General features: G+C 37.3%; 2 protein-coding genes across 2 annotated transcripts in view; one reads left to right on the forward strand and one right to left on the reverse strand.

Moving 5' to 3' along the window:
* Positions 1–2517, reverse strand: part of fgf17 (fibroblast growth factor 17) — a 35741-nt gene extending 33224 nt beyond the window's left edge. Inside the window, exon 1 of the mRNA XM_067520577.1 lies at positions 2399–2517. The gene's annotated coding sequence lies outside the window, so the exon portion shown is untranslated. The remainder of the gene's footprint in view (positions 1–2398) is intronic.
* A 168-nt stretch (positions 2518–2685) lies between these two features.
* On the forward strand, positions 2686–12277 carry LOC137135869 (ectonucleoside triphosphate diphosphohydrolase 2-like). Its single transcript, XM_067520574.1, has 9 exons — positions 2686–2930; positions 4657–4774; positions 5712–5862; positions 5973–6132; positions 7177–7404; positions 9538–9810; positions 11357–11476; positions 11742–11876; positions 12031–12277. Exons 1-9 carry the CDS (start codon positions 2817–2819, stop codon positions 12232–12234), a joined length of 1503 nt encoding a protein of 500 aa, XP_067376675.1. The 5' UTR covers positions 2686–2816; the 3' UTR covers positions 12235–12277.
* Positions 12278–13122: the final 845 nt, after the last annotated feature.

Raw genomic sequence — 13122 nt, forward strand, 5'->3', positions numbered from 1 at the left:
ACATATTACATTACTCCACATTTACATGTGTGTTTATTGTATGTGGGCTAATAATTAAAGCCTACAGTATTAGGATGTCTAGCGTTTCCTTCTTACTGTGTTTATTAAATGATGTGTATTAAACAAAAATCCTGTAAAAGTCAGTCCTGTCAATTTGTCTCTGTGAAAGGGTCAAAAAAAAGCTTCTAGCACACTTCTTCTAAATGGTAAGACATGTCATTTGTTCTTCCTTATCTGTTGTCGACATGTTAAATGAAGGACAGGTTTTTTACTTTGTTATATGTACTTGGAGGAAAATGTGTTTGTCATAGAAAACTAACTAAATTCTGTTGGTGTTAGTCAAAAACAGTTGACAATGTGTTGTGATGAACTGCCTTTCAGGTATGAGAGTATACCTCCCTCTACTGGATGTAAAGCCTTAAAGCCACAAAGGAATCACTTATAAACATTCACCAATAATGAAGGTTTTTTTTTGTTCTTGAGCTTTTGACAAGTAGCAGTATACCTGCAAAGGTTTAAATAATTTCAATAAAAATGAAAACATTGTCAGTATCCTTTCTTTTATTATAACTAATTTGTTAAGTAGTTCCAAGTTAAAGATGATTTCCAAATCAAGAAGCCCCAGTTTAGGCTTAAAAACAGAAACCCCTTTGTCCACTACCTTTACTTAGTATTTACAGGGGTGTACTTACGGTGAAATAAGTGATTTAATTTAACATGCTATCCTGGGAAAATAAAATCATCATATAATACACTGTAAATAGCTTTTTAAACTCCAAAGATCCTACTCTATCTAGACTTCCTTTTCCATGTCCAATTTACTTAACAAGTGAAAAACTTTTCCAAATTCAAACAAGTTTTGAACTTTGGTCAATACACCTTAAACTTTGTTCTTGAACTTTTGACAAGTAGCAGTATACCTGCAAAGGTTTAAATATTTTCAATAAAAATGAAAACATTGTCAGTATCCTTTCATCAACTCCAAAGCAGTTAAGCAGTTCAGACACTGCAGAAGCTGTTTTTAAATTCACGTCTGTATTTTTATGAAATTCATTCACTTTGATATTTTAGAATTTATATTTGAACATGACTGTAGCATTGCCCCACAAATCCTTGCTTCTTTGATCCATGACAATAATTGGAGTGTCTAAGAAGAGACATACACTGTCATCAGTACATGCTGCAGTAAGATCATTGTTTTGTCTTTAGACAGATGCTCATCTGTATGCAAAGTGCAACCCTATTGTTTGTATGCGTTTCTGTTGTACCTGTACAATAGATGTAAAGTGTCCACAGGGGGCAGTATAACATTTAGCAAATCACAGTTCACTGAACTAAAGAAGAATAAAGTAAAGAGTAAAGAATTTACTCTTTCCAAGAATTGTGACTTTGTTATGTTTGTAATGTGAGTTAGAGGGCAGCTGCCAAGGCTAAAATTTTGCACACATTGTTTTCTATGAAAGTTTCTTCAGGGTGCATAGTCCCCAGAAATACCCTCTGAGTCTTTCTTGCATTTTTGGGCTCACAGAGCACTTTTTATAGTTGCTCCTTTTGGAATGATTCTCATTAGTAAAAAAAAAAAAACTTTGGGGGACTTTTGGGGGATTAATGAAGAAGTTGCAGTACAGCAGTTTGAGAAAAATGCTAATTCCTCTGAGGATGGTCTGTCACTGTGGGTCAGGAGTCAGTTGTTGGGTAGATTCCCATCTACTCCTGTTACATGTTTAAGTGTCCTCCCTGGGAGTGTAAGGCCAGCTCCCCAATGGTGTGTGTGTGATTGTAATTTTGAATGGGTGAATGAGAAGCAAAGTGCTTCGTGCACTGATAAGGTAGAAAAGTGCTAAATCGCTGCAGTGCAAACTATTTGCATAAGACTTTCTACTAGTCTTTTAAGTTACTTTGTATTAAAGTCAGCATAAGTCATTGTGCATACATATCATTTTAAGTAGTTAGGTCAAAGTTAATTAAAAACATAATTAATAAATTATTACAATTATTAAAAACAGACCAGATAGACACACCACTGCAATGGGTTACATGCACATGTGTAGCTGGCTCACTTCACACCACTGTATAATCACCATTCAGAGCACTGACTAACATGTCAGCCAGTGCAGCACTGTGTCTGGCTGGTGTTTAATTGGATCTGGACAGAAAATGAGGTGTCCAGCACAGACAAATTAGTCTGCAGACAAACACAAGCAAGTTTTGCTGTTCTTCTTTAACACAGTGCATGTGACCACAGAAAGATGAGCTGTGGTACCATCAACCACAGCTGAAGTCCGTTTCCTGGTGATGGTAGGTAAAAGCACTATAGACTTAGAGGAACTGACTTGTCTCACTTCGTGGTTATTCTTGCGAATTAACAACAACAATTATCAGAAACTCTCAAACTTACCGTAACTGGCAGCTGGTTGGTTTCCGACATGTTTGTGCTCATGCTGCGCAGCATCTGGAGGAGGATCATGTAGAGGAGTTGACCAGGAATTTGTATTCCGACTAGATGTACACCAAAACTAGTTGTACTATTCTTAATTAGTTGAATTCTTAGAAGAAAGTTCTTTGTCTGCTGCTCTTGTGGATAAGCCCGGTAACACTGTGTGTATGGGTATGTGTGTGCGCGTGTCAGTGTTGGAAAAAAGCGCGTGCAGCCGAGAGAGGAAGCTCGTTATCTTACCATGAAAGTGATGGGCGTATGTCAAAGGCCCAGACCGAACCCACAGCCACTGGTTATTAATGCTCGCTGCTCATTGTCTTTTCATACAGTCCACCTAAGACTGGCGCCCTTCAGAGCCGACAGAGAGTAACTATCCAGTATGGGTCGTTGCGCCAAGATCATCCCTGCAGTCTTGGTGCTAATACTCGTAGTAATCGGGATCTTGCTGCTGGTGGTTCCAGCTAGAGACTTGGAGATGCCTCCACAACACATGGTATCAGAAGAAAAAATCTATTATTATTGTTGTTATTATTTAGTAGTAAATTGAGTAGTAATAGTGTTTTTTATATTTTACTAATACTTGTCTCATACTTTCATTACCAAGAAGTCTTTGTGGTATTGTGTATACGGTTTTTGTGGTATGGTTTGAGCTGATCCTACTGTATTACAATAATTAGTGGAGGGGTCATAATAGGGAGTATTTTTTCTTTTCTCGGCAGATGGTGGAGCAGGAGGAAGGGGATTCTATTTTACTTACTTTACTAAGTAATCAATTGCAGGGGCGACTGTAGCACAGTTGGTAGTGGTTCAATATATGTCGAGGTGTCTGTGGGCAAGGCACTGAACACCTAACAGCCCATTCCAATCCCCATCTGTGCAGTGCAAGTCCAAGCCCGGTGGAAATTGGGGATCCGGCGTAAAAACTGATCCGCTGTGGCGACCCTGTTCTTACGGGATAAGCCAAAAGGAATTTAAAAAATTTCAAACAATGTAAGCTATTTTAAACAATATAGAATTAGATGCTGTTTATAACATTTGTGCAAGTCCACATTTGGCTAAAAAAGGTGTAAAATATGGCAATGATTTAAAATGTCAAAGATTAGTTTTACTACGATTTTAACCACTTTGTGTACTAACAGCTGCTACATATGTACATGAAAATACATCTAAACATCAATACATCAAAAACTTTAAAATTATATTATATTTGTATTACGAATCTGCTAAAAGTAATTTGGAACTAAAGGTGTCTGATGAATGTAGTGGTGTAAAAGTAAAACTAACATTCAATTGAAAAACTTAATTGGTGCACAAATATCTGTGCATCAATCTGTCCTTGGCTGAACGTTTGCTAAAAGCTCAAAATGAAACTTGTGGCTCTGCCTGATGATGCCTGATGATGCCTGAAGAGTTGTTGACCTAGTAATTACAGGGTGATTAACAGGAGGAAGTGATGCAAAGAAAAGACAGAAAAACGAGATAGAATGAAACAAAGAACAATGAGTATAAATGATAAAGGTAAAAGGATGGGTTCTAGATTTTATATGGAGAATCATTGTGAGAACATAATCCATGTCATCTTTCTTTGGTTTCTCACAAAAACCCTTTGAAAATGGAACATTCATCTTATACTACATTATACTGCCTCTGCCCTTTCCCTATGGATTAAACCTTGAATAGAGTCTGGTGTTTTGAACTTGTCATTGCAAAAGAGCACACAAAGCGAGACAAAGTCAACATTTCTGAATGAATTAAATAGTCACCACAGTGCATAATAACATAGCCCTTGTTGTTATAGCAAATCACTGAATCTGTACTTGCTTGTTTAAAAATACAGAAAAGAGGTGCAGTTGTACTATAAAAGGAAATAATGAACGTGTACAGCAGATGCAGCATTGCATCAAAAAAGTGTGAAAGCACAAAAGCTATATGCTGCTGCCACATCCTGTTATTACCGCAGCAATCGGAACAAGTGTACTTACAAGTGTCAAATACAGCCACATACTTAGAGCTGGGGTCAGATATATGACATGTGCACAAAGAATAAATTTTCACCCCAGTTTGTTTTTCAGGTGTAGTGAGTAAACATATCTTATTGCAAATGTCATATATCAAACATTGTACATCAGAAAAACAATCTAGTGCCAGCTAAACTGAGGTATTAGATGTGTGCTGTATGTTGTGGGGTCATGTGTCTAATGTGTAATGCTTTGTTTTAGTATGGAATCATTCTGGATGCGGGCTCATCCCACACCTCAGTATACATCTACAAATGGCCAGCTGACAAGCAAAATGGCACTGGTATTGTTACCCAGCACAGTGAGTGTCAAGCTAAAGGTGAGCAGGACATGGTTGGGAAACAACACACTCCATTGCCGTCATAAAATAAAATGTGACTGCTATAAGTTTTAAAGGCAGATACTGACAGAGATCCAGACAGTCATGTCACACACCAGAGAAAAGCTACAGTAACTGTGGTTAGCAGCTTGCATGGAGATTCTGCACAAGAGGCATTGTTTAGGACGAACATGGCTTTTGAATCAATTATTCAACATTATTTTACAACTTAATGTTAACCAAAACATCATCATATCATCCAATCATCATAAATAACTCTCCACTCAAATTTTTGAGATTTTTCGTCATGACTGCAACAAAATCTCAGGTTTGAGTTGGTCTGTAAAACTCACATGTAATATAGAAAAATAACCAAATACAAAATATATCACTGATCTGCCTTATACATACATACAGATCTATCCACAGCCGATAAAGAGCAGAGTTGCACATGTACCTATTATCCAATATAAATTATAATTGTTCTTTTTGTTATTTTATATGCATTTCCCATGGTTCATGACCTGCTTGTTTGTGTTATCGTGTTCTTAGTAGAGAGGTTACTATGTAACAGAGGTCAGTGGTAAAGCTGGCTATTTGAAGAGTGTGGTGTTTTTTGCAATTTGCCTGAAATGATCTTTTTGACCCCAGTTTGTCAAGGACACTCACTTTAACTTCCATGTCATTCCATAAAAATATAGCATTAAATGCTCTGTGTTGTGCAATTGATGTGCCCACTTCCTCACCACACCATTACTGCCATCCTAGTCAGTGTCGGTTCCTCTTTTTGCTTTGGTTTGTTGCTAGAGTTCCCTTAGAAACACCAACCAGAGCTTGTATCTCTGAAAAGCACTCATCCTTTTAGATATGGAAGTCCAGTTTTCGAGAAGTGCATGCTGAGTTCCTGTAAGCAGAAGTACTTTCTCTGTCTGTCAAGGTGGAGGAATATCTAGTTATGCAGGAGCCCATGGTGCTGCGGCAGAAAGTCTGAAGGACTGTCTGGACCAAGCTGTGAAGGTTATCCCAAAATCCAGACACCGCCAAACTCCACTTCATCTGGGAGCTACTGCAGGCATGAGGCTCCTGAAGTGAGTGAAACTCACAGGCTCTAATATTAGAGGCACCTCTTCATTACACTTCTCATAATGAAATTATTTAATACTGCCTCATTCCTCATCCATCTCTCACTATTTAACAGAAAAGTCAATGCCACAGAGTCAGATCGGGTACTGAAGGAAGTGGAAAACAAACTGCGGTCTTACCCTTTTATGTTTAAAGAGGCAGCCATCCTGAGTGGTCAGCAGGAGGGGGCCTATGGCTGGGTTACAGTCAACTACTTACTTGAAAACTTTGTAAAGGTGGGCATTGACTTTGCCTTCATTTAATCACACGAAGTTAGCCTAAAGTACATTAACACATTACAAACTTCCCTGACTTTGGTGTGTTGACTATATGAAAACGGTCTGAAAGATACTGAAACAGACTAAAATTCAATACGCGCACAAATTGAATTAACAGTTATTTTGAACAGGTGTGGTATCTAGAGCACAGATGCATGTCAGTGTTGGGAACTGTTTGTGGTCAGAGGTTTATTCTGATAACCACACATCAACCCATCCCACATATGAAGATGACACCATTGTCAGAGTCTCACAGGAAACAGTAGATTCAACTGTTGACTACACTCCGTGATGTTTGGATATGTACCTTTATCCAGCATGTTACAAACTTCTTGATTCCTGTCAATTATTCTTCATTCTATAAACAACTTAGACATAAATTGCCACCTACACGTTAAAGTGTGGGATAACTGAGCTCTAAATATTTGAAAGTCTGAGGTAGGAGTTCAGATTCCATGTGAATGAGATCTACATTTGCATTCCTGATAAAATTATCACCACACATTTTAGGGTAAAATATTAAGTAGTCAAATGTAAATGCAATGCTCATGTAAGATTTTCGCAATCAATATATGGCAGTGGTGAATACTTGCAAATGATGTCACAATCCTTCAAGTATGTGTTACTTAATACAGTGAAAAAAAATAAGTGACACATAAGTGAGTTACAAATTAAGTTTAAGTAGAAGACAGTGAAAGTAAAAGAAGATCGAAGAGTAAATATTGGACTTTGTACAGAAAAAGTTGCAAAAGAGTTTTGTTTTCAACTTTTGAAAGAAAATTCAAATGATCATCGTCATCTTTAGGATTCACTCTCTGTAAACAAGCCTACTCTGATCACTGTGAACTAGACATACTAACATACTATCTTTGATAAACAGGGTCTTTGAGTTTTTCTGGCTGAATGTTTCTCCTTTGACAAAACTCTTTTCTGTGTTTGAATATTCATTGCTCTAAATAATTTTTAATTCTCATGTCTTGATGTGTCCTTTTTCACACTCAGTATGGTTTTGTCGGGCGTTGGCTGAATCCAGGAAGACAGACAATTGGAGCTTTGGATTTAGGTGGAGCTTCCACTCAGATTACTTTTGAGACCTTGGAGAAGGTGGAGAATGACAAAAATTCAATGAACCTGACGCTTTACGGACGAACCTACAGGCTTTACACACAGAGCTTCCTGTGTTATGGCCAAGACCAGTTCTTGAAAAAACTGCTGGCTCATCTTATCACGGTAATGGTAAAAAAAACTAAAGTAAAGACATTTTATTTTATAATTTATCCGTTTGTTGAGGTTCACAATTTCCGAAGTCTTAACTAAAACATTACTCAAAGATCCAAATGAACATTACAAAAGGATTTGCTTGTTGTAATCATTCCTCCCACTCAACTTAAAGATTGCTTTCTAATGCATTTCACTGTGGTTACAGTTATAGTTGCACTCAAAATTAATCATGCCCAACTGAAAATAAAGTGTTTTGGGTGCTTTTACTGAACAAATCAAACAACAACAATTAAAATAACTCAATACAACTAATGTCACAAGTGGTTTCTCAAAAGTCAACATAAAATGTAACTTTTATTAACTACTTCAGTCTCAAAATGTGGGCTGACAGCTGATGTACAATAATTGTTATGAATATTTGTTTCAATGGATTTTTGCATTGCCGTCTTTGAGAGCAATCTTCAAAGAGTTTTATCTCTGATATCTTTAGATATCAATATCTCAAAAAACTACACATGGTAACACATGATGAAACTTTGTGGACAGCTGCCGCATGATGAAATGCTTCACATATTACAGTATTGCCTCTATTGCTCTGCTGGATGTACTGCAAATGATTTTTAATGTTTTGTTCAAGTGCTGTTGCTTCTGCAATGTTCAGAGCTACAGATTTGGCGATGGTTGCAGTAACTGCAGCGGCTGGCTTTCAGCAACCACACACATTTTCTCTAGGAAATGCCCATTCTAGTTTTAAATAATATTTGTGTACATGTAAAAAATGTGCAAATGTATTCACCCAAAAAACATCCGTTTTGTCTAATGTCTGATTATTTGAGAAAACTTAGTTTTTTGCTAAAAGTGCTGGAAAGCCTCACAATGGGCTGTGTTTTTACATGTGATTTTTGGACGGCCACTCCATAAATTCCTGAATTTCTTCTTTAACCAAGTCTTGGTGGACTTTGAGGTAAGCTTAGAATCATTGTCCTGTTACAAGGTCCAATGAAGCCCAAGCTTCAGTTTCCTCACAGACAACCTAGGTCATGATACTTAAATGAATCCATCTTGCCTTCCACACGCTTCCAATATCAGAGGAAGCAAAGATGGTCCAGAGCATCACTGAGCCACCACCATACTTCACTGTAGACAGAGTGTTCTTTTCAGCATTTGCTTCATTCTTCTTTCTTCAGACAAATCACTAATCCATAGCCCTGGAAACTTCCAGTTTAGTTTTATCACTCCACAGAAAAGGATCTCAAAACTACTGTGGCTTATTTATATAAGTAGTTTTGTATGTGTTGGAGTTCTGACATGGAAACAAAACCTTCAGTGTAGTATGCGTGTTACTGTTCAAACTGAAATCTCAGTGCCTGTGGCCACCCAGTCTTGATACAGGCAGTCACTTGAGGGTTTTTCTCCACCTGCATCCTCACAAATCTTGGTGCACCTCTTGATAGCTTTGTTTTTCTGCCACATTTAGGTAGTGTAGCCACTGTTCTATTAACTTTGCACTTGTGTTTTTGTATCTTTTTCCTTGTTTTTGAAAGGCAATTATCTCTTTTACCTTTTTTGATAATTGTTTTGACTTTTTCATATTTCTAACATGTTATCAAACACGACACTTAGCAAACAATGATCCAGTTCAGATGATGATGTTTTAGTTGATTTGTTTCATCAAATGTGTTTGAGACAATACCTAATTTACCAATGTTAGTTCTTTTTGAATTGTGAGATTACAATACTCTTTAAAAGATGAATATTGTGTTTGTAAGAACAACTTGTAACATTAGTTGTGTTGAGCTATTTAATTCTATTTATTGTTGAGCTCTTCTTGTTTCTTTTGTTCACTGGATAGAGCAGTTTGTAAATTTTCAATGGGGGGGTTAAATAATCATGTATAACTCAATAGCTCCGTATGAAAAGGAAGTTTGATAAGAAGATGACAAATCTGCTGCAGTGTCCACCTGCCCTTTTTTAAAGTTTTTAACAGAGTTATACAGATTCTTATTATTTTTGACCACCTGAGAGGCCAAAGGTCAGGATTAGCTTACTAACAGCTTATCTCACAGAATTTGCTGCAGTAGACTTTCCCCCTATGTACCCAGGGTGTATTTCCTTAACTCTTATAGTTTTCGCCTTTTTCAGACTCAAGGTATAAAGACCCACATTTACCACCCCTGCTATCCAAAGCATTTCAACACATCTATCAAACTGGGGAAGGATGTTTTTGATTCTCCATGTACGAAGGACAACAGACCACTCCAGTTTTCCCGTGAGATGTCAGTAACATTGGTGGGCACAGGTGATTACCAGGGCTGTTTGGACAATGTAAAGAAGATATTCTTCTTCAACAACTGCTCTTACTCTAAGTGCTCCTTTAATGGAGTCTTCCAGCCCACTGTAAAAGGAAGCTTCATGGTGAGTAAGAATTTAAGACACAGCTTTTTAGCAATTTACATGGTTGTATTTAGGGTAAATGCTACAAAAAAAAAAAAAAAAAAATGTTATGCTCATAGTGCTATAATCTTTTTTTTAAGTTTTATTGAGAAATGCCAGTATGTCTTCTATTCAATTCAATTTTAATTCAACTTTATTTACAGAGCACCAATTCACAACAAAGTAAACTCAAGGCACTTAATATAATAAAGTCAAGCCTATATAGACAAAACCCAACAATTTCCCATGAATGCATGACTATAACTAACTATAATCTTTAACAAAGAGGAAGGTTTTAAGCCTTTCAAAGTAGAGAGGGTGTTTGCTTTCCGAATCTGAACTGGGAGCAGGTTCCACAGGAGAGGAGCTTGATAGCTAAAAGCCTCCCATTCTACCTTTGGAAAATCGGGCAACCACAAATACGCCTGCAATCTGAGATCAAAGTGGTCCACTGGGATGATATGGTACTATGAGTTCTTTTAGAGATGATGGAACTTGAGCATTTAGAGCTTTATATGTAAGAAGCAGGGTTTCAAATTCTATTCTAGATTTTATGGGAAGCCAATGGAGAGAAGCTAGTGAAGGTGAAATATGATCTCTCTTGCTAATTCCAGTCAACACTCTTGCTGCAGCATTTTGGATTAATTGCACTCTTTTGTGGTCGTTGTATTAGTAGTGATGAATATTTTTAGACCAATACTTGCACTTTATGGTGAGTGTTGAGGTTGGTTATATCTACCACCTCTGCACACAGTGTATCATATTTTGCCGTGATTGTGTATTTAGAGTGTTTTTCTCTAAGTTGTTCAGGCACATCAACATCAGTGTCTTAACCAGATGCATTTAATTACCTCATATAATGCAATGAGCAATGAGTGAGACTAGCAGAGTTATTTCAATATTTGTCGTTCTTTTTAAAGTTTACCCAGTGATTAATATCAGGATGTTTTTAAATTTAATATAGAGTGTGTTTAATTCAAGGGAACTTTTTAATCTATGTACTCACATTTTTACTAATTTCTTAGTTTATTACTTGTAGTTGACTTGAGAATTTTAGTTTACTACAGCTACAGTTACGTTTACTACAGTTTAGATAGAAACATTGTCCTTTTTAACCCTCTACATTTATTTGGAAGAAAATCTGTAGGTAACAAAGATCTTAGACCCTTATTTGCATCTGTGAGAATTTGTTAAACAAATCTGAACTAGATTAAACGTTTAACGTCAAATTCAATACTGTCGAAAATACGTAGTTTCCTTAGTAGAGTACTTGTTTTTCTTTAATAAAATCTTGAGTATGTAGAGTACGTTTTATTTTTACTTAGGTGTTGCATGGGTGTCAATATACAAAAATATTGTTGCATGTCATGGCTACAGTTTGCTCTTGTGTTTGTGCTCTCTTTTGGAAAAATATAGCTCAAAGTCATTTTGAAATAAAGAGTTGGCCAATTGAGTGTCGTGTATTGTGAAAAATGCAATTGGCAAATGTGTCACACTGTAATAACTCAGTGTCCCCTCCTCTCTTCAGGCATTTTCTGCCTTCTACTTCTTTCACAGGTACGTCAAAACACTCGCCAACATGCCCATCACATCCCCCAGTCAAATGGAGGTGGCAATCCAACTCACCTGCAACATGACGATCTCTGAGGTACTCTCGAGAACACCTCTCTGAGCCCAAGCCTCCATTAGCTATAACCACTATTTTAGTTTGTCATGGAGTCTCTGAGCCTAGCCCCAATGAATAAGGATTCTTAAATACAGTATGTTAATGTTTAAATTTACTGAAGAGGCTAGCAGGACCTCACCTTGATCCAAAAACATGTGTATTATCTACTATTGAATTGGCAAACATAATTAGAAGTATCCGTCAATGTCAATATAAAAACTGTAAGCCGCTATATTTACATTCGCAGATGACTAAGAAGACAAACCAGCCAGAGAAGTACATAAAGAATGTCTGTGCCGTTTCTAATTTCATCAAGGTCCTTCTAACAGAGGGCTATCATTTCGACAATTTCTCCTTTCCTTCCATCTCATTTGAGAAAACGGTGAGGAAATAAGTTGAACATTTTTGTTCATCAATGTGTAGGATTTTGATTGGTGTAAAAAAGAATGACGACCTCCATGTACTAGACTGTCTGCTTAACTGAAATCAGGTTTGTGTGTGATGGGTTGTGCTTTGGCCTCTCTCTGCTTTTACAGGCAGGAGGAGCATCTGTAGGCTGGGCTTTGGGATACATACTAATTCTGAGTAATATGGTACCAGCAGAAAGCCCTGGAGTGATAAAATCTCTGCCGTATGGGCCCTGGTTTGGCATCCTGTTCCTCTTTCTCATCCTCCTTGTCATTGCACTGGGATATCTACTGATGGTCTACAGAAGCACAACTAATGAAGGCGTGGTGTAAGAGCAACAGCCATTCAGTCCGGCTCATATTTCTCTTTGTGAAACTTTGAGCAAAAAAAAAGTTATGAGAACAGTTTCAGTTTCTTGATGTCATGTGTTGTGTGCTTGCCTAGCTATGTAAGTGTGAAATGTGCACAGGCCTTTCTGCATGTTTGCGAAGATTCGTGTGTCACTGTGTTCAAAATAAATCTGAACAATAAACACATTTTTTTGTAGGTATTCTTGTGGAATTCTGTTTAATTGATACATAAATAATTACCGTTGATAAACAGAAATTCCACATCAGGAATTTAACCAGAAGAGCAAACTGTGTTAATATTAACCTCTAAAATAAGCCAGCAAATCGTCCTGATTATATGTACGCAGTATGGAACCTTTTAGTAGAACATACATTTTAATAGAACTACAAGTACTATATAGAAAACAATTTAAGGGATTATCTACAGTATCTTTATGGGTACTGCTTCCTCACAGCTAGAAGATTTTGGGTTTGTGTCCTAGACTGACTGTGGCCTTTCTGTGTGGAGTTTGCATGTTCTCCACCTGCTTGCATGGATTCTCCCCTGTGACATCTATGATAGGCTCCAGACCACCACCTACTTTTCAAATTGAGAGAAACATAACACGTTTTTTTCTTGTCATTTAATTTATCTCGTGTGTTTAGGGTCGCTAGTTTTTATGCCAGATGCCCTTCCTGACGCAGCCATCCCCAATTTTTACTGGCCTTGACTGGCACTGCACAGCTGTGGATGGGAATGGGCTGTTAGGGGTTCAGTGACAGCCGAGACCGGTGATACTACTGTCTACTGATACACTGTCAGGAAAATGAAAATAAAGAAGTTATTTAATCGTAAACCTCGGGAAAATACATTTCAGTGTCTTAGATGAA

This window comes from Channa argus, chromosome 11 (assembly GCF_033026475.1).
Source record: "Channa argus isolate prfri chromosome 11, Channa argus male v1.0, whole genome shotgun sequence".
NCBI lineage: Eukaryota > Metazoa > Chordata > Actinopteri > Anabantiformes > Channidae > Channa > Channa argus.